Source organism: Eubalaena glacialis, chromosome 3 (genome assembly GCF_028564815.1).
Source record: "Eubalaena glacialis isolate mEubGla1 chromosome 3, mEubGla1.1.hap2.+ XY, whole genome shotgun sequence".
Taxonomy (NCBI): domain Eukaryota; kingdom Metazoa; phylum Chordata; class Mammalia; order Artiodactyla; family Balaenidae; genus Eubalaena; species Eubalaena glacialis.
The window spans coordinates 94,547,272-94,574,338 of NC_083718.1; the positions used below are offsets into that span (position 1 = coordinate 94,547,272).

Below are 27,067 nucleotides of genomic sequence, written 5' to 3' on the forward strand. Positions count from 1 at the left end.
ACAGTAGTCTGAAGGGTGGAATTGAGGAGGAAAATGAGATTGGAAGCAAGAAGACTGGTTAAACCAGTTACTGTGGTAACTAGATTGGAAATGATCCATGTCCAGGCTGATATTGACATTAGAGAGGAAGAAATGAAATTTGAGAAATAATTAGAACATGGGATTAATTGCACTTGATGAGGGAGAAGGATGGAGTCTTAAAAAAATGTGGTTTGGGCAAATGGGTGGATGGTGGTGCTGGTCACAAAGTCAATACAGGGTTGAAAAAGTTGGTTTCTAGGGGTGTAAGGTATTGATGAGTTCAGTTTGAGATATTTTATGTTGAGGTACTTGTGAAGACTAACAGAAATGTCTGTTAGGTAGTTGAGTAAATGGATCTAAGACTGGGAGACATCTAGGCCGGAGATGAAGAAGTTGGACCATTAGCCCGTAGGTGGTCCAGGGACAGCGTTAGAAATGGAAGAGATGAAGCTATGAATGGAATTCTGTGATGCACCCACATGTATGAGGAGCATGGGAAGAGATCAAAAAGAAAGAGAGGTAGAAGGAAGGTTACAATATAAGTTTTCTAGATATTAAGAATGATGGAGGGCTTAAATATCATGTCCGTATTAGGGGTCAAGTAAGATAAGGACAGAAAAGTGTCCTTAGGACACTTAATTAGGAATTTAATTGGACACATTATCAAGACCGGTGCTTTGCAAACAATGACCATCTAAATACTGTAAATTACGCTTTTTTTTTTTTAGAAGCTTGCTACTTGCTCTATGAATAAATTTGATATCACCAGGGAGCTTATTAGAAATGCAGACTCTCAGACCCCTACCCAGATCTTCTGAATCAGAATCTGCATTTTAACAAGCTCCTCAGGTGATTCATATGCTTATTAAGGTTTGAGAGGTACTACTTGAGAACTCACCTGTTCTATCTGGAGGAAGTAAAATGTAAGTTCATTTTGTGCAAGAAAAATTACAGCTTCTGTTACTTTTATATTTGTAAATTATTGTAGTAACAAAGCTAGGATGCACATAGAGGTGGTGGTTTTTTTCTTTTACTGTTCTATAAAACTCAATTGTTTTAACACCAAAAGAGGTAAGTTCATGATAAATAGCAATTGAAGCACCAAGCTGATCCTCAAATTTGATTACTTCGCTCTCAGCAGTTGATACAGGATAACTTTGTAAAGTTGAGTTTCCAATCTAAAGGACTACATATGTATTGATACAGTATGGTATTTTTATAATTCTGTAGGATTATTCAGGTCTAATTAAGTTTTAAATAGTCATTGGTTAATAACAATTTTGACCAAAAAGTTTTAAGTGTTTGTGGAATCTTTTGGTCAGTTAATAGAGAAAAATTAGTGTTCACTTAGAAATTTTTTTTTTTTTTTTTTTGCTTAGCTGTTATATCTTGTAATTATTGGCTACTTGAAAACTTTTTTTTAATGGTTTTCAACTTTGAAGTGTGATAGTTCTGCAATAAGTATGCAATCTTTAGCTCTCCTCCTTATAAAAATCCTGTGGCAGCTGATAAACGGATTGAAAATTCAGATATTCTTCTGGTCATTTTATGGACTAAAAGGATTTTAGAGCAAGTGGGGGCCATTTCCAAGCCTTTGTTTTATAGATGAGGAAGGTCACATTTTGGTTGACCTTTCCCAAGGTTAAATAGTGGCAGATCTTCAAAGAGGAATTGTTTTTTCCTGTCTCTGAATGGTGTTTAATCCTGTAGGTGAGGGTTTAGCAAATTTTAATGTGCCTATAAAACGCACGTTTTGATTTTGTAGGTCTGGATTGGGGCTTTAGAGTCTGCATTTCTAACAAGCTCCCAGATGACGTCGATGTTGCTGGTCCAAGAATCAGCAAGGCTATAAGTGTTAGATTCTATACATGAATTGCAAATAGAAGCAACAAACAACACTAAAATATATGTGAAGTTAAATGGGGAGTTGTTTTAAATATCACCATCTGAGACTGTTTTCACCTTATAGTATCTTAAGTAATTGAAGGTTGTATATGGAGATGAAGGGTATGTGGTAGGGGAGGGAGGGGATTGATTTTACACATATGTCTAGCATAATAGGATTTTGTTCTCTTTATCTGGCAGATGTGCGTATTTTAAGTTCTGCTTTTTTTAAAAAAAAATTTCTCCATATGTATAATATTGAAATCTTTTACTGAGGATCACACTCTTTAACTTCAGGTGGTAGTAGAAGTTCTTACAACTGTTACTGTTACCGCTATAAAATGGTAATGTCTACTGTTCCAGAGAAAATCAGCAAATGTTATTTCTTCATTGTGTGTTGTGGTAAGGCTTAAAACGGGCTTATTAGGTGTTCCCCATCTTTGAGTAACATAATTAACATGTTATAGTGTACTGCTAGCACTAATTAAGAGAGTAGAACTAGTAGAGTGCTTTGTAGCTTGGTAAATAACTTCGAAACTCTTAAGGAACTACACATCAAGTGTGTTACATAAAAGGAGAAATAAATATTTTAGGTAGCTGACTTTATAAAGCAGCATAAAAATGGTAGGTTCTGGGTTTTTTTTTTCTCATTCTAAGTATAGCTTATAATAAACTCATTTTGACTCACACTGCTATATTTTAAAGTGGGAATGTCTTTCTGTTCACAGGTCACAAGGTTAGGAAGATTGCTAGCTAGCTTTTTCCTTTCTGTTTTTTAAACCATCAGCCCAAAAAGGCTTCTTCCTGAAACATGAGTTCTGCGTGATAATTACTAACCCCCGCCCACCTGCCACTCCTCCTCCAGGGTTTTTCCATATTGTGTATTTCTAGCTTGGTGTTCTTCTAAGTTTTTCTTTTTTAAAAAGAAGTTTTGTTTGTTTGTTTTGTAGAGCAGTTTTTGGTTCACTGCAAAATTGAGAGGAAGGTACGGAGATTTCCCATATACTCCCTGCTCCCACATAGGCATAGCTCCTCCCACTATCAACATACCCCCCGCCAGAGTGGTACATACATTACAATTGCTGAACCTACACCAACACATCGTAATCACCCGAAGTTCATAGTTTACATTACAATTCACTCTTGGTATTGTACAATCTATGGGTTTGGACTAATGTATAGTGATAATATGTCCATCATTATGCTAACATAAAGAGTATTTTCACTGCCCTAAAAATCCTCTGTGCTCTGCCGAATTCTTCCCTTTCTCCCCTTCTCCCAGCCCTTGGCAACCACCGATGTTTTTAGTGTCTCCATTGTTTCAACTCTAAAAGAATGTCATATAGTTGGAATCATATAATATGTAGCCTTTGCAGATTGGTTTCTTCCACTTAGTAATATACATTTAAGGTTCCTCCATGTCTTTTCATGGCTTGATAGCTCATTTCTTTTTAGGGCTGAATAATATCTCATTGTTTGGATGTACCACAGTTTATTTATCCATTCACTTACTAAAGGACATGTTGGTTGATTCCAAGTTTTTTCAATAGTGAGTAAAGTGGCTATCTTAACTGATTTATGGCTATCCTTATTAAAAGGTGTATTATTGGGAGCACAGCTGAGCTTACTTAACACTCAGCAATTGTTATAGGATAACTTTGTAAAGTTGAGTTTCTAATCTAAAGGACTATGTATGTATGGACACAGAGCAATATATATATATATTCAAATTTTAAACTTTTATAGATATTATAAATAAATTTAAAAATTTAACGCATGCAAAGCTAACTACTATTTTCTTATAGTCATTATCCCCCTATGTACAAATTGTCCTCCCCTACCCACTGTACCTTCTGATTTTACTCAAGACTGAGTTTTCCCTGTTTGGCATTATGTCTCTTGCTTCCACAGCAGCCTTACTTTTTTTGTTTTTTGCGTACCTCCCTCCAATCCTCATTACACTTACTTCTTCCTCCACTGTGCCCCCAACGCATTCTTTGGGAAGTGGTAGAACTCAATTTGTTCTTTGCTTTCAGTGGCATTTCCAGGCCAGAGTTTCTCAAATATGCCAGATCCTAAGAATAATCTGGGGTTGCTAGTTCCAAACACATATTTAGAATCTCAGGTTCCATTCCTGGAAATTTTCATTCATTAGGTCTGGAGTGAAGCCTGAGATAAATACCTCAAGTGATTCAATTCCTATGATCAGGCAAGTTTAAGAAACACTTTTAAGCTGTATGCCATCTACCAATACTCACATTCCCTTCATTTGACCAGTAGATACAGTCCTCTTAGAATTTCATAGAATCATAAACCAAGGGCTTTTGGAGATAATCTTGTCTAACTTCTACCTAGTGCAAATGTTTTTGAAAAGCAGTTTTGGATTGATATTTATTCAGGAGCTTGTCTCTTCATAAGGTGTCATAAGGCCTCCAGTGGGCCCTCAGCATTGTGTAGGAAACTTCTTTTCTTTGGTCAACTTGCTTGCTTTTTCTTCATGATGACTGTTTAGACTTTTTATCTGTATACGTCTTTTCTGCATTCCCTCCTGTTACGGTAGAGAACCGGTAGAGAACCGTAGAGAACAGGAGAAGTTAACCTCTCCTCAGAGGTTAATCCTTCTGCCTGTGTTCTGGATTCTATCCCTCACCCTGTTTAGGATTTTAAAAAAATTGTCACAAAGTATACATAGCATGAAATCTACTATTTAACTATTTTAAAGTATTCACTGGCGTTAAATACTTTTGCAGTGTTGTGCAACCATCACGACTGTCCATTTCTAGGACTTTTTCATCATCCCAAACAGAAACTCTATACCCATTTGCTTAGGACCTTAACTCACCCCCATCCCATCTTTACCCCTTCCATTCCCATATAAAGAAAATTGCACATGATTTTAAGTGAATTCCTGCTTTATATGTTTCCTTTATTTTTATTAAAAGAATGTTTTTTTTTCTCCCCAGAAGTCAGTCTTTATTCTGAGTATGAGGTTTATCATTTCTGTATATCTTCTAATAGTTTGCTATGCATGTATGAATGTATAAACAATGTATATAACAATTCTGTGTGATTTAACACTTTATAAATAGTATACTGCATGTATCATTCTACAGATTGCTTTGGTTCAACATTGCTTTTGAGAATTATGTTGATACATGTAATTCTAGTTAGTTCATTCATTTTAACCACTATATTTTTTTTGTTGTGTGACTATATCACTTTATTCTCCTGTTTTTGGACATTTAACATGTTTACAGTTTTGTAATATTACTGCATTGAAGTAAGAATATATTGAGAGGTCTATCCTGAGATGTATTGATATATCTTGTATATATCCCACGTATCCTATACATGTATATCCTGGGATTTCTGTTTGCCTTTTTCTCCTCTTCCGGGATTCCATGACTATTCTGTTGCCTCATTTCAGTGACTCAAATGAGACCTCACATGTCTGAAAAGACTTTCTTCTACCATTACATTTGATTGGTAGTTCAGATAGGTGTGGACTTCTAGGTTGGAGGTCATTTTTCTGCAGATTTATAAAGGTGTTACTCCACTGTCTTTATTTAAGCTTCTAGTGTTGCTACTGAGAAATCCAATGTCAAGTTGTCCTGTTTTTTCTCTCTGGAAGTTTCAAAACCTCTCTCCTATAAAATTTCAAAACACTGAGAATAATGTGTCTTTAGATGGGTCTTTTGTTTGTTGTTTTTTGATTTTTAATTTATGAAATATTTCAGACATATAAAGAGGGGTAAAGAATAATAACAAACACCTGTGTTCTTACCACCTGGCCCAAGGCATAAAGCATCAACAGTGTAGTTGAAAGCTACCTGCAACCTCTGTGATTTTCTCAGATCTCATTGGAATGAGTCTTTTTTTTATTCACTCTGTTGAACGTTTAGGTTTTTTCAAGGTGGGAATGCATATCCTTCCGTTTGGGTAAATTTTCTATTATTTCTTTATTAATTTCCTTACCTCAGTTTTCCTGTCTTTTTTTTCTAAAACTTTTGAGTTGGGTGTTAGGCCTCCTGGCTAAACCTTTAATTTTCTTATCGTTCCTTTTATTTTTCTTTGTCTTTTTATTCTACTTTCTGGGGAGATTTTACTATCTTCTTTTTCTCCTGTTGATTTATTTCAGCTGTAATACTTTGAATTTAAGAGCTTGTTCTTATTTTTTGTTTTTTTCATTTAAAAAAAATAACTTTCCTGTTTTTATTTCATGGATGCAATATCTTCTTTGATCTGTCTGATGATATTAATTATACTTGTTTTGAAATTTTCTTTTATGCTCTAAGGTGTCTCTTTCATCAAGTTCATTTTTGCTTGTCTTAATCTTCTGTTTGTGTTAGTTATTTTCTTCAAACATCTGGTGATCTGTTTATGTTTAAATATGAGTCAGTACAAAACTGATTAGAAACTCTGTGAACAGAGCTAATAGGACTTATCATTTGATGACTGGGTAGGGAATCTGGCCATATCATTGTAGAAAAGCTCCCGATATCAGCATTTAGAGGTCTTTTCTTTGGGGCTTTTAATTTTTACAGCTGAGAATCCGCCACATTTTTGCCAGAGGAGCAGAGTAGCTAATACCCTTGTCTGCTAGAATTCTTGGAGCTGAACTATGAAAGTAGGTAGGTGATTTCATCGTTAAAATATATGGAATTTTAATTCCCTCTTTTCAGTATACTGGGTCTCTTCCATACTTGTGCCTGGTATTTTTGTTTCTATAGTCTTCTGGTTAACTTCCTCCACAAAATAGATAGGATAAGAAAGAGTATAGGAGGGGGAGGTGAAGGTAAGTAAGTGGAGGGGTCTGACTGACTCTTAAACAGATTTCAAACCCATCTCCTTTGTTTTAGTTCTATGCCTCGTTCCCCACCTTCTGTGATACTTAGCCTTTCCATGATTTTGTAGCACGAACTTGCTTTTTGGGTATCTTCTATACAGGTACTCAGTGTTCAAAGTTCTCCGTCTGCTAATTCCCCTGTATGTTTTTTTAACCTTCAAAAAATGTTTTGATAGCTTGTATCTATCATTTTTGCTTCTGTTCTGTTTGAGCTTCTGGAATTTATAGCCTTTCTATTTTACTCTCACTTGAGTGGGGTTTTGATAAGGAATATAAATAAATCATATGTTCCATCTGCCTTGTTTAACTAGCAGTCTTCTTCACCTTTACCAAACTCTTTGCATTAGCATTAAAACATCACACAAGAGAAGACATAAATGGAAAGATACAGCACATTCTTGGACTAAGAAGAACCAACATCAAAATGACGATTTCGCCTAAATTATAAATTGAACATAATCCCAATAAAAATACCAATAGTTGTTTTGTTCGGGACAGTCACCTGACTTGGAAGTTTATATGAAAAAATAAACAGACAAGAACAGCCAGGAAAACTTTGAAAAAGAAAAGCAATGATGGAGGAGTACCCTATCAGATACCAATACATTCTAAAGATTTAATTATTAAATAAGTGTATACTAATTTATGAACATTGTTCAGTGAAGCAGAAAAGTCCAGAAATAGACCCAAATACATACAGGCATGTGATACATAAAAATGATAGCATCTCAAATCATTGGTGGCAAGAGAAGGTAGTGTTGGGACATCAGGATATCTAGAATTTATCTTAGTATTCATATCACTGTATACCGCAGTCAATTCCAAATGGGATCAAAGATTTAAATGTAGAAAATGGAGACATAAATATAAGAAAACTTGAAAGAATTCTTTTATAACTTTGAAGTGGCAAAGGTCTTTCTAACTATGACCAAAACAAAAACAAAAATCACTGTAAACAAGGTCAAAAGACAAATTCATATCACCGACAGAGAATTAACCTTCCTAAACTATAAAGAGCTCTAGAAATAGATAAGAGAAATACTAGCAACACAGTATAAAAATAAGCAAGCGTTGTAAATGGACATTTCACAGAAAAAGAAATAAAAATGGCCCTTTAATCCTCTTATCTGAAAAGATATACAACTTCATTCCTAAGAAAATGAAATTAAAACTACTGAGATGCCAGTTTTTACTTATTTGTAAAACTCCAAAAATTTTATAACATCCTGTTAATGGGGTTATGGGGCAATACATACTTTCTTATATTGCTGGTGAAAGCTTATACAACCTGTGGAGGGTTGCTCAGTCTTTCCATCTTAATTCTCCCTTGATCCTATTTCCCCCTCTAACTACAAATTCTTCTTACTTTCACAGCCAAACTTCTTGAAAGAATCGTCTACACTTGCTGTCTCCATTTCCTCATATCTCCACATCAGTTTGGTTTCTGCCCTCATAATTTCTCTGAAACATCTCTTGCTAAGGTCACCAGTGGGCATTTCATATCTTCATCTTACTAGAAGTCTCAGCAGCATTTTGACCAAATTCCTCCTGAGGTATTTTCTTACTTTGACTTTCATGATACTGTGCTCTCTTGGTTTTCTTCGAACCTCTCTGACCACTTAACAACTCCTTTACATTGTTTTTTGTCAACTTTTCTTTCCTTTTTTTTTTTTAATTTGGAGCTTTCCAAGACCCCTGTTCTTTGGACTCCATATTTTCTCTAATCAGGTCTCTTTTAAGACTAAAGTTCCAATTACTGACAATGACTAGAATTTGTATCCTCAGTACCCATCTCTTCTGATTTCAGCAAATTACCACAAACATAGTACCTTCAGACAACAAAAATTTAGTCTCTTACAGTTCTGAAGGCGCTGAAGGAGAATCTTTTTGTTTGTTTGTTTGCTTGTTTTTTTGTTTTGCGGGGTTTTTGTTTGTTTGTTTTGTGCCCCCCCCCCACACTTCTAGTGGCCATCTGTATTTCCTGGCTTGTGGTCCCTTCCTCCATCTTCAAAGTGCATCAATCCAATCTCAGCTTCTATCACCAAGTCACCTTCTCCTCTCTGTGGTGAAGTCTCCCTCTGCTTCCTTATGACAACTATGATTACGTTTGGGCTCACCTGGATAACCCAGGATATCTTGCCATCTCCAAATTCTTAATTTATTCACAGCTGAAAAGTCCTTTTGCCATATAAGATAACAGTCACAGGTTCTAGGGATTAAGACCTGGATATCTTTGGGAGCTGTTATTTCGCCTACTACACACTTCAAGCTCATCATGTCCCAAACTGAAGATATCACCTCCCCACCCAAACTTGGTCCTCTCCTCCAGTAGGAAGAGTGCTTTCTCTATGCGGTTGCAAAGGGCAGAACCTGCAAGACATCCGTGACACTCCTTTCTCCTCTCTATCATATCTAACTTTCTCCAAGTCCTTACAATTTTATCTTATGGTTATTTTTCAAATCTTTAAAAAATCAACTCCACTGATATTAGCTTAGTTGGTTGTTTCTTATTTGGAATATTACAGAAACCTCCTAACTAGTCATTTCTCTTTCAGTGTCCCTTTGAGAAAACAAAAACCAAACCAAACCCCAAGCCCCCCTAAAAAAACAAAGGCAAATCTATTAACTTCCCTTTTACTACTTTAGATACTTCAGTGATTCCCCCAATTCTTAATGTGGTCTTCAAGGCTTTCCATAATCCAGCCACAGCTTGTTTCTCCAGTCTCATCTTCGTTTTTCTCTTTTGTTTTCTGTGTTTAGCATCATTAGCTTTTTTCTAGACCCTGGAAAGGGTGATGCTTAAGGGATTTTATTTCCGTTAAACTTGTTATACAGATTTTAATTCAGTGTTACTTTGAGGAACAGTTTATCCCCTAGATCAGCATCCCATGTTCTCTTTTATAGTGTCCTATAAGTGCCTGAAGACTTGTCACAGTTTATAATTAAATATTTGTTTAGTATATGCCTCTCTCTACTAGACTGTAAATTTCCAGGGGCCAAGGATGGGTCTGGTTTGCTGTATCTGTGTTTAGGACAGTGTCTGCATATAATATACAGTAAACTTTTATTAAATGAATGATACTGGCTTTCCTGTAATTCTTGTTCTTTATTTAAGGCTATATAAGTCTACTCTTCTGTGATAAGCTTCCAAGTATTTGAAGATTATTGCGTCCCCACTTTAATCATTTCAAGTCAAATACTTTTGAAATATTTTAAATTTCATCACTCTTCCTCCAATCTGTATGGTTTCCAAGTCACTAATCATCTTGATTGTTCTCTTTCGGGTGTGCTCTTGTAATAGACTTTTTTTTTTAGCCCAGAGCAGGAGATAATGCTCCAGATGTCATCTGTGCAATATGGAGTATTGCCTCCCTTAGTACAAAGTATACAAGATATAGACTAAACCACCGTAACAAAGAGATCGCACATACAGTAGCTAGGACAAAATAAGTTTCTTTCTCAAGTAACAAGCTCAGAGGTAAGCAGCTGTGTTCCATGATGTCATCTAGGATTCTCCTTTCCTTCTATCTTTAAGTTTTGCCATTTCCTTTGGTGTTGTCATGTGCATGGTTGAACTTGGCCCTCAGAAGAGAGAAAGAGGAAATGGAGAGCAAGCCACTTAATTACATATGCTCTAGAAATTGCATATGTGACTTGTGCTAACATCTCATTGGCCAGAACTTAGTCACAGACCACACTTAGCTGCCAAGCAGCCATATGCCCAAGAAGTTCTGTTACTTAAAAAAAAGAAGGTGGGGGTGTAGAATAGATACTGGGGGATAATTAGTAATTTGCTTGTTTGGCATTAGTGTCACACAGTTGGTACATGTTGAATTTCTGGCCATAAATGTTGTCCATCTTCTAACTTGTGCTGTTAGTTTTTTAAATACATCACAAACATTAACATTTTTTAAATTATTTTATACAAGTGATAGATACTGTTAATCAGCTTTACTACTATTACCTTTTTTTTGGCCACAATTGAATGGCTGATTATTTCTAGACTCAGCAAACATAAATTCAACAATTTCTCCTCTTCAGGTTTACTTTCTCTTTCCAAATAGGAAAGGATGCTTTATATTTATTCATGTCACATATTAATTATCCTAGGTGTTTGCATTTTTACGTTGTCTTCGAGTTCAGTGCTGTAGAATTTAGTGGTACTTAAATTAGGTAATCTTGGAGTACTGTATAAAAATGTTAATTCAGTCTCACTTTGTGTGCAGAATTTAAAGTAATGTGAATTCCTTCAAATTAATAATGCATTAAGAGTTGTATAGTCTCAAAGCTAGAAGGCCACATAAGTTGGTGAAAACTACCACATGGCAGTGTACTTCTTCAGGATTGGTCTCTTAAGTTATGTGAGATTTAAATTGTGACACATCTTTAGGACATTTACCACATAGCTTGAAAGCCTTTGTTGGAAGGAATTTCTGATAATTGGGAATAGTTGGGGGAGGTATTTGGAGGAGAGTGGTATTTCTTTTATTAGCCCTGAAAGCATACTATTCCTAGAACTTGTACTAAAGTTAAATTCTGCTTTAGTTGTTTTAGGGTGCTTGGCTTAGAAAGGTTAGAATAATGCTTACTTAGAAAAGCTTCCTTATCTCTATGTCCCATAATCATCCTCTTTCCCAGACTGCGTCCCCTGGCTTTTAACAGCATGATGATCATACAAACGAATGGAAAGTAATTCATACAAATATATGCAAGGTAATTCTGGCCTGGGTGGTTGCTGTTTAAGGATCACCTAAGGAGATTTTTGGGGAAAGATTTGTAAGGAATTAAGAAATCTCTGCTATTTGATAATAAGATCTCAGACCTTTTTTTGGTGTGTGTGTATGTGTGGGATGACATTAAATTGTCTATGGAAAAAAAAAAACAGTGGGATGATTCTGAAAATGCTGCTAAAAAACTAGCACTAAAGAACTGTGTAAGAAATACTAGACGGTCATTTATGCTTTCTATTGAGGCAAAAGAGGTGGTATTTGAAACAGTAAGAAGTGATTCTTAAAAAAATTTTTTTTTGACTGTTCAATAGAAGCCCACCATTTAAAAGTATAATTATGTGTTAGGCTTTTCAACCTAATCTGCATCTTACCTGAGGTAGAAAATGCTAGGTTACTGGTCCAAGGTGGAAATCCTGGTTAGAATCCAGCATTTTTAGTCTCGTCATCTGTATGCACAGGATCTGTCTCTACATTTGAGAAACATTTATTCCGAATTGGAGGTAGGAATATTAAGAACATACATGAAAATGACTAGAAGAATAATATCAGCTTGTATTGAATCAATTGGTAGATTCTGTTTGAAAGTTAGGATTCTCTGGGCTGCAAATTTGTATAGAATATGCCCTAAGTTTACTAGAGTTGGTACAGAGAAAATGTCTATGCTTGCAGGTAACATTAGATTATGAAGGGATATCAGGAAGGCTTTCAGAAGAAAAATCTTGAACTGATCTTTGAAAATTAAGATTTAGGTTGACAGAAAAGAGGACATTCCAAGAAGGGCAGATTCAAGAGAAAAATCACTACAGATAGATACAAGTATGGCATAAGTTGGTTAGAGAAAAATATCAGCCTGCCTAGGGTGGAGGATCTTATATGGAAGTACTGGGAGATTGGATTTAATAACAGTCAACCTGGTATCTGGCCTGATGTGAAGGCTTTCAAGCTAGGGAGTACAAAATGAATATGGAAGATTAATTTGACAGTAGTCTTTTTTTTTTTCCCCCTGCCCTGTCAGTTTAACTGTTTATTTACTGATTTTTTTTCCTAATAAAGATCACTTTAAAGTGTTCACAAAGTTAAAAAATCATCATTCTCAGAGAAGTTTATCTTAATGTTTTCAGTATTTCCTTGAGACGTTGGACCATGGACTAACTTTCACCTTGAAATTTCTGTTTATGGTTCATATATCAATGTATTTGTCAGTGTGCTAGGGTGCCTTTCTGTAACTATTGACTTTATCCAAGGTACTGACCGTTGAATTCTTAGTATGTAGAAGAAATAGCAACATTGGAAACAATACCCTATCCTGATTCTTATGTTATAGTGTACTTCAGTCCTTTCTCCCCCCTCTTTCATTTTATCTCAGGTCAACAGGACATACTGCTGTGGCACCTACCGAGCAGGTCCTATGCGGCAGATAAGTCTTGTTGGAGCAGTAGATGAAGAAGTTGGTGATTATTTCCCAGAGTTCCTTGATATGTTAGAAGAATCACCATTTCTGAAAGTGAGTGTTTTTCAGGTTATTAAAGTTCTGATCATTACTTAAATGGACACTTTCCATTAAAAAGTTTTAAGCTAATCTTATCTATTAAAATTTTTTTATCCAATGTTTTGAGTAGAAATGTTTAGAAAATTATTGGTGTAAAATACTTAACTTCAATTATTCTTTTTTACATATAAATTACTGTCTAATACATTTTTTTCTTCATACACACACACAAAATAACCTCCTTAGAGCTTTCTTTTGGGTGTGAGGGGTTAACTTGTAAATAGTCTAAAAATTTTTTTTAACGTGACTTATTCTTCTGACTTCCAGATGACTTTGCCATGGGGTACACTTTCTAGCCTTCGACTCCAGTGTAGGTCCCAGAGTGATGATGGGCCTATCATGTGGGTAAGGCCAGGCGAGCAGATGATCCCTACAGCAGATATGCCAAAGTCACCCTTCAAAAGACGACGGTAAACATTTATTTTTCTCAAATAAGCAGAAGCACTTTTTTTTAGTTGGTTGCTTATAGAGATGATTGAGACTTGAGCACAGTTTCAAAACCATTTTTCTAAATTATTTGAAGAGCTATCTTAAGTAAATCTTTCGGCTGTCAGTTCCTTAGTCCAGTGAACTCATTACACAGTTACCAGAGTGAGGCATCCTTCCAAAAAACAAATTTAATTTTCACTTCTTTTCTTAAAACCTGGGTCCTAACTGCCTGCAAGATAAAGGTCTAAACTCCTTTGTGTGGTTTACAAGGATCTTTTCTAATCTGGCCCTAACAGTATCTCTTCTAGGTGTATCTGCTTTTAGTCTGCTCCAGTCATACTGAATTCAGTTTCCAAACCATGGTCTTTCACAACTCTGTACTTTCGCACTGCTCTTTTTACTTGGAATGGCATCCCCTCCTCCATCTTCCTCTCTACCTGGCAAACTCTTAACGAATTTTCAAAACTTAACTTGGATGTCACTTCCTTTGTGAAGCTTTTCTTTGTTCCCTTAGATTTAGTCATTCTCTTCTCTGTGCTCACACATCATTCTGTTCATTAATGATCTGTTTACATGTTTTTGGTTTTTACTATAAATTTTAACCTTTTTGAGGACAGTCTAATTCTTCTCTGTCTTCATTAACATAGCAAGTGATCAGTATTTACTGAATGAAACCAATGATGTATTCTCCTACAGCAATTCATATTGGCCTAACATTGTTTCAGACAAAATTTATTTTGTTTAAAACAAATGTAGATTAACTTATTCTAGGACTATGAAAAAATCTCATTTAATGAGACTGAAAATTAGCAACTCAAAAAATAGCAACTCAAAATAAGTACCCAAAAGTGAGTTTTAATGGACTAGGCTAGACCTTACCTTAAAGCTCATAGGAGAATAATACTAGAGCTAAGTATGGAATAACCTTAGGTACTTGAGATAATCATGAAAATACTTTGTAAAAGCTATTTATGAATGCAAGGTGGTGGCATGGTAGAACATGGCAGTAAACCAAAACTTCTGTACATTGCTAGACCATAGCAGTTTTTGTACATCATGATGATGAATCTTGATATTCTAAATTCTTAAGTATTGTATACATTTTTTATTCTATAATCCTTCCCAAAAGGAAATGACCATTGTTTGTTTCCTGATTATTATAAACTTAAAAAAAAAAAAAGATAATAGAAAAAAGTAAAAAGGCAAAAAATATCTATAATCCTACCCATTTAGGCACATTAACCTTTCAAATTTTGGTCCATATATACTCATAAATTTTCTTTTTACACAGATTAGCTCATTCTTTACATGATGTTTACTTTAAAACTTGTTTTTTTTTCCCCCCTTAGGTTTACGTGTTATATTAAGATGCAGCCATATCATCATTTCTAAATGACCATGTAGTTTTGACTGTATGGTTGTATCAAGATTTATTTAACCAATTCTTTTTTCTTTTTTTAATAAATTTATTTATTTTATTTATTTATTTTTGGCTGTTTTGGGTCTTCATTGCTGCACGTGGGCTTTCTCTAGTTGCAGTGAGCGGGGGCTACTCTTCTTTGCGGTGCACAGGCTTGTCATTGTGGTGGCTTCTCGTTGCGGAGCATGGGCTCTAGGCATGCAGGCTTCAGTAGTGGTGGTGTGCAGGCTCAGTAGTTGTGGCGCAGGGCTTAGTTGCTCTGTGGCATGTAGGATCTTCCTGGACCAGGGCTCAAACCTGTGTCCCCTGCGTTGGCAGGCGGATTCTTAACCACTGAGCCACCAGGGAAGCCCTAACCAATTCTTTATTAGTGTAAATTGTTTCCATTTTTTTCAATATAAATGGTGTTTTGACAGACATGACAGTGGTGTGCTGGAGCCAGTTTGTACCAGCTCACAGGGCATTATTAGCCTCGCAATTCCACATTGAGTGAGGTCACATTAGTAGCTTGAAATTGGCCATGTTGTGAGTATTTATACCACAGAAATCAGCATATCAGCTACAAATGAGCCATCTCCCCCCTAAAGCCAATTGTTAAACATGTATGGCACATCATTGATTGTGGCCAGCTGGGTGGTTGGTTGATAGGTAGGTAGGTAGATAATATCTTTGCGCATGTACATGTTTATTTTCTTAGTGGAAATTACTAAAGGCTCAAAGTATATATACATTTCTAATTGACTTCCAGAAATGTACCAGTTTATATTCCTACCCATGTAGTAAAATAGTACCCTTTCCCCCATACTCTCCACTAACATTCTATTTAACTTTGTTGATCTGTTTGGACAAAAATGTGTTATTCTAATTTGTTTTTCTTTGAGGCGTTTGTATTTCTTCTTTTGTGATTCCCTCGTAATTTTCCTTACTCATATTTCTATTGGAATGTTTTTCGTTTTTAAAAATCCCTATGTATTGTAACTATTAACTTTTTTTTTCTTATGTTACAGGTTTTTCTCATTTTTTAATTTTAGCTTATGTTTTTTCTTTACTCATAATTTTTTTCAGTTTCTTTTTTCTTTACTCACAGAGAGTTTTATTTATATGTTGTCAGATCTGTCTTTTCCTCTGAGGTTTCTTTTTTAGTGGCAAACTTAGAAAGGCCTTCTCTCCATGTACAATGCTTGGTGTCAGTCTATTTATCTCTTGTAAAAATAAAATACAGTGTGTGTGTGTGTGTGTGTGTGTGTGGAAAAAAAAAATAGAAAGGCCTTCTCTCATTTAGTGTTATAAAATACTCACCTACATTTTCTCCTAGTACATCTGTGATTTCAGTATTTACATATTTTATCTACCTGGTATTGATTTCAGTATAGAGGGAGAAATTTAGTTTAATATTCTTTCCAAGTAATTAGGCGGTTGTAGCAACATCGTTTGTTTAATAATTTATTATTTCTCAACTAATCTGAGGTGCTATCGTATTTTATTTCTCTTGGGATTAAATATTCTTAAGAGGGGCATTCAAAAGCACTTCGAATTAGAGTGAATACATCAGAACTTAAAAAGTAATGTCATCTTTTTGTGTTAATGAGAATGCCCTGTTGCTGAAAATGATGGAATTAATGTGAGGAGCTGTCTAGTTATCAAGGGCACTGCTAATGAAGATGATCTTTAAATTTATGAACTCTAGAGTTAAAGAAATATATGCACAGGGTTTTAAAACATCAAACAGTATAGTAGGGTTTATAATGAAAAATCCTGGCCACCTTTCTCTCCAGAAGCAAACACCTTTTTACCAGAGGCAAAAACAATTTCTGTTTTTAATGCCTTTTTTTGTTTTGTTTTGTTTTAAGGATTTGACAGGAAATTTGTCAGTTTCTTGGTATAATAGATAGGGATTTCTTCCCTTTATGGGTTCTCCAAATAGTTAAATGAGCCTTACTTTATCCTCTTCCTCTCCCTTCTACTTTTTGTCAGCTGTGCTTATACATTGTTGAGGCTAATTCATATTCTGCTTTAAAACCATAATTAGGCTTTATGTGATTTGTCAATAGATGTATTCTAATATTTGAAAGCCAATAAATGGCATTTAAAATGTTATGGGTAGGTAGGTTTACTGCAGATCCATCTAGTAGGCTAATATTCATATTCTAAGGTTCCAATGGTTTGTTATCACTCAAAGGAATAATATACAAAAGGATCTTTCTTTTCTGTATTTCACCTAGATACTGAAAATCATGCCACTTTTTAGCTTGGTTCATATTTGGATCATGCTGATTTTTTTTTTTTTTAATTCTGTTTTTCTTGTAGTTTCCTTTTTTATTAAATATAAATTTATTTATTTATTTTTGGCTACATTGGGTCTTCGTTGCTGCACGCGGGCTTTCTCTAGTTTGCGGCAAGCGGGGGCTACTCTTCGTCGCAGTGCGCGGGCTTCTCATTGCAGTGGCTTCTCTTGTTGCAGAGCATGAGCTCTAGGGACGTGGGCTTCAGTAGCTGTGGCTCGCGGGCTCTAGAGTGCAGACTCAGTAGTTGTGGCGCACGGGCTTAGTTGCTCCGCGGCATGTGGGTTCTTCCCAGACCAGGGCTTAAACCCATGTCCCCTGCATTGGCAGGCGGATTCTTAACCACTGTGCCTCCAGGGAAGTCCTTGCTGTAGTTTCTGATTGCCTTTTTTTGAGGTGATACCATACACTTCTCTTGACCATATCCCTAATTATCTTCTATTCTGTTTATTGCTTAAGATACATTACTTTTTTCTAGAATCACACTGACCTCCTCTATGACTTTGGCTATTGCTTTTTTTTTTTTTTTTTTTGGCTGTTGCTTTTTTATATAGCCTCTTTTTGGGGAGAATGTTGTTAGTTACATTGCATTCTTTGCTTTTATCATACCCTCAAGAATGCAGAATTTCAATCATACTGTCTGCTGTAACTCATCACTTTTTACCTGGAAATCTTTTGGAGCTCTGTGTTTTCTTACTTCAGTGTGAAAAGCTTATTTCACTGTTATCTACCATTTGATGTTTCTTCTGCCTTAACCTGTGGTTGTCTTCTTTCTGGGTTTATTTCTTTTCCTTGCTTGACCACATACTCAAGTTATATTCTACGAAAAGGAAGGTATTGAGTCATCATATGTCTGAAAATATCTTTTTCTGTCATTAAATATGATTGATAGTTTAGCTGTAGTCCAGAGGTTGTATTTTCTCTTAGGATTTTTTTTAGCATTGCCCCAGTGTCTTCTGGTATCTAATATTGTTTATGAGAAGTCTTAATGCCAGTGTAATTATTGTTCTTTTGTAAGTAACCTATTTTCTTTTCCTCTCTGGAAGCTTAATTTCATAATGATATGTCTTTGGGCTTTTAATTCTTATTTTTTAATCCTTTTTGTTGTTTGGTGGGTACCTTAAACTGATAGATTCATGTCTCCTTTCATTTCTGGGAATTTTTCTTGCTTAGTTGCTTCAGTAATCTCTTCATTTTCACTATTATTTCTTTCTGAAACTACTGTTGGCTGAATAATAGATCCCTCAGTTTGATTATCCTCGTATTTCTTACTATCTTTTTGCTTTCAGTTTTGGGACATTTACTTGACTTTTGTCTTCTGACAAAATCCTTGCATTTCAGCATTGTATATTTTGGTCTCTGTCAGGCTGCTGTAGGCTGTTTTCACATATCTGGTGATTCTTGGTTGACCCGTTCGAATTTAGGAACACAGCATTGGGCTTACTGGGCATTCTATTTATATTTCAGTGAGGCTTGTCAATAGATAGGTTTCACTTCAGAGTTAACAGGCATAGAAGTGTGCATTAAAGGATATGTCCAAATACCAGAGGATTACGTTAGTTCTATTCATATGGTAAGTTCAATGTGTTTAGAGAAGAACATGCAGGATTTTTTTGGCTGAAAGTTTATGAGGATGCTTTTGGTTACAAGCAACAAAATTGATTCAGACTGGTTCATAAAATAAAATGTTATCCTGTATTTCAAGAAGTTCAGAGGGGTTGACTCTAGGCACCATGTAGTCAAATGACTGAGTGCTGTCATCAAGGAAACAGATCTTTTCCTTTTCTCTCCTCTGTCATTCTCTTTGCCTAGGCTTTGTATTTACAATGGCTTCCATTATGGTTGCTGGATGGCTATAGCAGTTCTAGGTATCACATCTGGATCTGGTTATATCTAAAAGAAGAGATTGTCCTTTACTTCTTTTTTAGGAGCCAGGAAGCTTCGCAGAATTCTTAGCAGATTTCCTCTCATATTGCTAGCCAGAATCGATCAGTTCATGCTCATTCCTAAATCATTCACTGGCAAGGGGAATGAGCTTAGCATAATTTGCCAGAACTCATCAGGATCTACCTCTGGATCTTGTGAATGAGGTTCCATATAGGGTAGGAGCAGATACCTAATAAAAATCAGAGATCTTTCAGAGAAATTAAGATGACAGATGGATGCTGGTAGGTCACCCACAGTCTTCTGCATGAGGGTAAATGCCTGACTGTCCAAATTTCTACCACTAGGGTGGCATGTGACAGGTTTATGTGCAGATTTCACTTTATTTGCTCCCTTCTCAACCTTCCTTCTGTCCATTTGACTTCCTTTCTGTCCATTATCATCATACTAGCCTCTTTTGCTGCCATTCCCTTCTTGTATAGACTAGGCCTGTGGCTTTCTCTGCTCAGTTTCATTAGTCCAAGACACTTTTAATCATTTTTCATCTTGCAGAAATGTGTTGCTCTTGTTCATTCACTAATTCATTTCCTTTGTTTCTTCATATTCATATTATATTTGAGCACATAAAAAAGCAGAAGATAATATAATAAACTCCCATGTATTCAGTATCAACAGTTATCAATTCATAGCCAGTTCTGTTTCACCTATACTCCCATCCATTCTCCCACTATTCTCCCCCACCCCTACCACATTAGTTTGAAGCCTTTTACTTCTCTTTTAACGTGGAAGGAGATCATGTAGTTGCTCAGGTTGCCATCTTGAATTAAGTCTAGTAGAATGCTTTGAGACTTAAAAATGACTCAGGGTAAAGAGACATACAGCCTTGGACTCTGAGTTGTATTTTCTGTTGCTAGACAACTAAATTTTATATATTCAAACACTACAATTGTGCCAAATCAAAGATACAGCTTCTATATTATTGTGACATACTGAGAGAAGAAGGTAATCACATTCAGCATTACACTATAGCGTGTTAAGTGCTGATGATCGAAATCATTGAACCCTTTTCATCCCTCATCTTATTTAAAATTTGGTGTTTTAGTAGACTTTTTGCCTTACTGCTGTTAATACTTTTTTTCCCCTCTTTGCTTCAAAACCAAATCAACTACAGATCAATGAATGAAATTAAAAATCTCCAGTACCTACCTCGGACCAGTGAACCCCGTGAAGTCCTCTTTGAAGATAGGACAAGAGCGCATGCTGATCATGTAGGTCAGGGGTTTGACTGGCAGAGTACGGCTGCTGTTGGGGTTTTGAAAGCTGTACAGTTTGGTGAATGGTAAGTTAATGGAACGCAACTGCAAGATTGGTTAATGTTGTCTTAAGAAAATGTGGACTCAATTTGAAAGGCTGGGGACAGTTTTTTAAAAATTATGGTAAAATGCACATAAAATAAAATTAAAATCTTAACCATTTTTAAGTGTACAGTTCAGTAATGTTAAGTATATTCATGTTGTTGTGAAACAGATCTCTAGAACTTTCTCATCTTGCAAAACTGTAACTCTGTACCCATTAATCAATAACTCCCTTTTCTCCTCTCCCCCAGTTCCTGGTAAACATCATTCTACTTTCTGTTTCTATGAATTTGACTACTTGAAATACCTCATATAAGTGGAATCAAACAGTTGTCTTTTTGTGATTGACTTGTTTCAGTTAGCATGATATCCTCAAGGTTCATCCATATTGTGCCATGTGTCATAATTTCCTTACTTTTTAAGGCTGAATAGTATTCCATTATATGTATATGCCACATTTTGTTTGTCCGTTTATCTGTCAGTGGACACTTGGGTTGCTTCCACCTTTTGGCTGCTATGAACAAATATCTCTTCATGTCCATGCTTTCTTTCATTCTTTTGGGTATATACCCAGAAGTGGAATTGCTAGATCATATGGTAATTTGTTTTTTAATTTTGGGAGGAACTGCTATACTGTTTTTCATAGAGGTTGCACCCTTTTACACTCAGTTGGGGCCCAGTTTAAACAAGGCTCAGAACATATTTAAAAACTGTATTTTACTTTGTTTTTTGTTTTTGTGCCTTTAGGGCCTTCAATATTGCTGTAGAGTTTGATCTGACATTAGAGTTTGATTGAATTATAGTTCAGTCACAGGTTAAGTATTTCAAGTTGAAGATCATTTAGCTTTTTTCTCCTCTCTACTTTGAAAGCTGGAAGGTGTGACAATTGTGTGGCTGAGATGTATTCTGTCCATTTCTTTCCATCCTGATAATGACATTATAGGGTGGCATGGAGATGGTGGGGCAAAGTGGTTAGAGGATTCAAATGCATCTAGTTTAGAATAAAACTGTTTTTAGTCATTGATGTTTTAGTTTTATAACAACTAATTTTAATTTTGAAAAAAAATGCTTTATTGGTGTTTTATTTTTTTTTTAAATTGACTAAAGAAACAAATGTATACTTTGTCCTTAGGAGTTATGCATCTATTTCTTTGCTAGTATAGCAGTTCCAGGAACGGGAAGATTGAAATTTGTCATCATTTTCCATTATGAGATGCTTGTTTCTAAAGCTTAATTTTATTAATCTTAGGAGTGACCAACCTCGCATAACCAAAGATGTGATTTGTTTTCATGCTGAGGATTTTACTGATGTTGTACAGAGACTTCAGTTGGACCTTCATGAACCTCCAGTTTCCCAGGTAATAACTTTTGCTTTTTTATTACTCTTTGAGTGAGATTTTGGAAATAAGTATCCGTACCTATTTAATTTTGCATTTTATCTTATAGTTGGATACATGGGATAGTGAATTTAATTTTATTACTATTAAAGGCTGTTTGTGGAGGGTGTTGAAAATCATTAAAACGGAGCTTCCCAAGCTGAATGCTTAAGATCCTTCAGTCTTTGGGATGCCAGGTGGGCCTGGGATGGTCAGAGGGCCCAGGATAACTCAGTTCTGGCCATGAGCAGTCTCAGCTGTTAACTCCATTGCCCTGCGTGTCCTCACCTGCAAAAGGTTGAAAGACACTGAAGGAGCAGACAGATGTTGCCCTTATGTGGGTCAAAGAATATTGATATTTAGTTGCATTTTGAAATACTTATTTAAATGATTCCCTAGGCCATCCTAATTTTAACCTGTACTGTTACTAGAAATGTAGTAAAATACGAGGAAAAATGTGTCTCAAGAATTGTAGGAAATTTTAGAAAGTTGTATATCATACAGTGCTGTTTAGCTTTAATTTGATCCTACTGTTTTCCTGTGCTAATTCTAATATTTTATTTGACTACATCTTTACATATTTTACTTTAAAATCTCATGCAACGTTTTTCCTCTCTTCAGTGTGTGCAGTGGGTGGATGAAGCGAAACTAAACCAAATGAGGCGGGAAGGCATTCGTTATGCTAGAATTCAGCTGTGCGACAATGATATCTACTTCATCCCTAGAAATGTCATTCATCAGTTCAAAACAGTGTCAGCAGTGTGCAGCTTAGCCTGGCATATAAGGCTGAAACAGTACCACCCTGTTGTGGAAGCCTCTCAAAACACAGAAAGCAGTTCTAACGTGGACTGTGATTTAACTGGAAAGAAAGAATTAGAAGTTGACTCCCAGTGTGTGAGAATAAAAACTGAATCTGAGGAAACATGCACAGAGATGCAGCTTTTGACAACTGCTTCATCGTCCTTCCCACCTTCATCTGAACTTAATCTACAGCAAGATCAGATGACTCAGCCTATTCCAGTTTTAAAGGTGGAAAGTAGACTGGACTCTGACCAGCAACACGATCTACAGGAACATTCAAGCACTCCTGTGTGATGTGTACATACTCAAACACATTTTTTAACTTTTTTAAATTTTGATGTGAAGTTATAGTTTTATAACTGGCTTAAGTTAAGTTTTATTGGAGAAATCTTGCCTATAATTCTATAAAGAGAAATGACATTCCACAAATGTCAAGCATATCTTTTTTACACAGATTATGCAAAGTTAAGAGTTGTATCTTATCCCGTTAGTACAGTATGTAATAGTGGGTCTGCTGCTACTTTCTGTTTTAAGGTGTGAGGTAACAATTCAATCTCTTCTTCAAATCAAAATGAGAATTCTCTGGAATAACAGATTCTTATTTGGTAAATAATTCACTTCCTTTAATTTTATCTTGCCTTGTCTCTTGCCATATTTGCTGTTTTTATGATAGAAGATCAGATTTATGGTTTAGTACTTGTGCTTTTATGGCACAGATTCAATTTCTACAGTAAAAATGGCATAGGTCGCAGGAAAGAATTCCTGCATCTTGTACATGGGCAAGTCAGTTATTTAGTTCCAACCATAAAGAACAGATAGTTTCTAAGGAATTCAGTGGCTCTCTGATTTCTTAACTAAAGAGAAAGCACAGCACTTTCTGATCCAAACTGTCTTTTTTTGTATCTGTTATTTAAAGCCCAGTGGATATTTCAATTAAAAATATCTAAAGATGAATAGTCCTTGGTCATTCATTCTCCATGGTTCATTAATCTCTTCTAGAATACATGGTAACTGTGGAAGATATTTTGGGTAAAATAGATAATGTTGACATGATACTCTGTTGTTCTGCTTCCTAGCATCCTCACATTCTGTGTGGATACTTTTGCTTCCTAAACTGATCACGAGTATCAAACTTAGAGAATGATACCTATCTTTCAGATGAGGCTGCCATATTTTGTGCATGAAACTTAGGAAAAACTATTTTTGTCACTTGGCATCAACCTCTTCATCATAAAGACCTGTTGAGATACTTCAGTTCACAGTTTCAACTGGTGAATACCTGGGTTTATTTATTATTACTCTGGTTGCTACTGTCTGATAAAGACTATGGCACTAGACTTCATCCTAGAGTTTCAGGTAGCCTAATCCTTATTAGTGCCTGAGTATTTAACCATTTTTTTTCGAACAGGCACAGTTCATATAGCTAGTGTAGTCTTAACTTTCTATTATTTTAGAATGTTAATGGGATACACATTTCACTTTCTCTTAGTTAATAATACAATAGGCCTTTTGTTTATTAAAGGAAGAGTACTCCCCACACCTAAGACCAGATTCTTGTATCTACCTGGTTATAGTGCAATTTGGAGATTTTTTTTTCCTGGAGGTTGAGATTTGGAATATTTACATTAACATAGGCAAAAAAAGATGCTGCTTTATTATGTCTGTCACCATGAAAACTTAGCTGCATCTTTTGAAATATCAAATATGAATTTTCTCTAAAATATTCTGAAATAGGTTAAATCTTATATAAATATTACTTTGTGCAATATTGTTGTGTAGTTAAATGCATATTAGCAAAGTATAGAGGTCACTGTGTAAACCGATAGAAAAGTAACCATCAGCAAATACTGCAGTGATTAGTTAGAATCTGTATTATTCCTTATATATATGTATATGTATGTATTCTCTGTTAAAAAGGATGAAGACAAATAGAGAAACATTTCGATGTAAACCATTTATGAATTGGAAGTGATGTTGGTTGGTTTTTAGTTATCTTTGTAAATAAGGTAATTAGAATGGTATGAACAGTAATGTGATTATTGCAGGGGTGTTTTAAAATCTTGGGTATAAATTTTAGGGTGAATTCTGGTTTATCAAGGCTAGTTTTTAAGGGACCTGCCTTTGAGGGTGTTTTTTGTTATTTTGTTATTTTAGGGGGAAGGGGTTAATCACAAAGTATGTGGGTTTGGGTTACTTCTTATTTTTGTTTTTCTGTCCAGAAGAATTTCATAGAGCTTTACCAGGCTGTGCAAAGTAAAATTCTTCTCAGGCAACATTTGCTTTTTAAAATAATCATGAAGAACAAGGTTGTTAAAGCAAAAACTTTAAATTTTTTTTCTTGTCTTCCAAGATCCGATTTCCCCATCTCCCACTTGCCATCCAGCAGCAGATGCCATCTGTCATCTAAGCTGGTCATTGCTAATAAACAAGGAGACTGTCTCCTGACAGCCATCACTGTGTATAATCACTCAGGAACCAGCGGATCTGCAAAGACCTACAATCAAAAGCAAATCCCCATTTTCTTTTTATAAAACATTCTACCCTCAACTCCAATATAACATATTAAAAGAGTATAAAAATGTTTAAAATCATGTACTAATAAATTCATTGTATGTTAGAATTGCAATAGAACCGAGAGAGAAACATTTAGCTAGTAATGTATCTGGGAACTGAATGTCTTATGTATTAGATTTTAATAGCATGCTTTAAAGACTGATGAATATAAAAGCGCAAGTTTTGAGTTTCTTACTTCTTTAAAGCTGTATCCTAGTTTAGTGATACAAATGATAGCAACTTTTCTAAAATCATTAAATTATTTGGTTTGGTGGAGTGAGGCATGGAACAATCTGGCGTCTTCTGACTTGTAAAGTAGTGATGGCAGTGAAGTTGTAACTGAAATGTAAGCTGATCTTCCTTTTTTGGTATGTTACCTGTTGTGCCAGCTCTTTGAGATTACTTGCAGAATGTGGCTATAAGTTTTAGTATTTTGTGGAGCAGAGGGATATTTTTTAAATGTGCTTATGGAAAGGACCCAGTAAATGAGTAAACTTAGTAACTAGAATGATTTTATGGTATTCACTAATCAGGAGAAAAGTCTTCCCCCTGCCCCAGAAGTCATTCTATAATTACCAAGATACACTAGGAGTAGGATTATGATTCAAAGAAGTATCCCAAATTCATAAAGCAATAATAATAAAAATGACATATTTCTTTCCCTTCCAAAGTTTTTAACTCTTTAAAAATGAATTCCTAGGCTTAATTGTACTTTTAATTTGCTAATTTAGTACTTAGAATTTGTTTCACTGGTACTTTATTATTTTGAATTTAAAGACTTTTGAAAGGTGCCCTTTCCCCTTAGAGATAGTTGGAATAACAGTAGACTAATATTAAAAGCTCTTGTAGGGGGAAAAAGGGGCTTATCATATAAAATTATTTACTAAACCTTAGGAAAAGATGTCTTGCATCAGTCTTAATAGGCATAAAGTTCATGCTTAATGACTGGAGAAACTTTTGCTTATTGCCTTTCCCTCTATAAATATTGTCTAGAATGAAAGCTAATTTAGGAACAAGATACCAAAATTCAAAAAACCCCTTAGTGCATGTATTCTTGATTATTATTATTAGTTCATTATTAGACCATTTGTTTTCATCTATATTTGCCATTAAAATTTTATTTGCATTTATATCTTTAGAATAATTGAGTTTGTGTCTTTCTGATAAATCTTTTATCATTGCTACAAGTTTTTAAAAAAAACCTTTCACTAGTACATGCCAGAGGTTCATATTTCTGCTAAGTATTATTTTTTAAAAAACAGGTTGTAGCTGTATTTATTGGTCATGCAGTAAGTAGAGGAAATGTACAAGACAGATGTTTTTCTTTAGCACATAAGGGACCTATCCTCATCCTGAAAGTTTGTTGCTTTAAAAGCAAGTATCTCTCCGTAAATATTATGGCCTTCCATTTTCTTCATACATCTTTTAGGATTCACTTGTGCATGTAGTTGAGACCACTGTCTCTTAATATAGCACTTTTCAATTCTCTCTAAAGAAATACTTATGTACTACTTCTATCACATGTTGTAAATTTTCATGTAATAGTGTTTTCTATGACTAAACTCCATTTTGATTGGCAGCTAAGACTTTTTTTCCTGTGGCTTTAATTTATCTAAGAGGTCTTTGCATATAGATGAAATGTATAATTTGCCTGGCGGACTATTTGCGTTTTGTGGCCTTAGTTTGTTTATTGACATTAATGAGTGTTTTAAAAAGGTTTTTAATGAATAGTCTTAAATCTAAATTTGTGTGAATAATAATCCTTTTAACACAGTGCTTTTTTGTAGCTGTCTAAGTGTGTTAAATTGTTAAGCTATTTCTTTGTAAAATAGGACAATGGAATGCATAGATTTTTTTTTCCTGTAAAGTATTTTTTTAATAAACAAAGTCTGATTTGTCCTTTACTGATGTTTCATGACAAAATGAATAGCACATGT

General features: G+C 35.2%; 1 protein-coding gene across 2 annotated transcripts in view; it reads left to right on the forward strand.

Moving 5' to 3' along the window:
- Window positions 1–23,543, forward strand: part of RSBN1 (round spermatid basic protein 1) — a 39,603-nt gene extending 16,060 nt beyond the window's left edge. For both annotated transcript variants that reach the window (XM_061186160.1, XM_061186161.1), the window contains 5 exons: window positions 12,848–12,985; window positions 13,298–13,440; window positions 20,217–20,384; window positions 21,650–21,758; window positions 22,398–23,543. In XM_061186160.1, the coding sequence (XP_061042143.1) occupies window positions 12,848–12,985; window positions 13,298–13,440; window positions 20,217–20,384; window positions 21,650–21,758; window positions 22,398–22,871 (1,032 nt within the window). In that variant the 3' untranslated portion in view covers window positions 22,872–23,543. The remainder of the gene's footprint in view (window positions 1–12,847; window positions 12,986–13,297; window positions 13,441–20,216; window positions 20,385–21,649; window positions 21,759–22,397) is intronic.
- The last annotated feature ends 3,524 nt before the right edge of the window (window positions 23,544–27,067 follow it).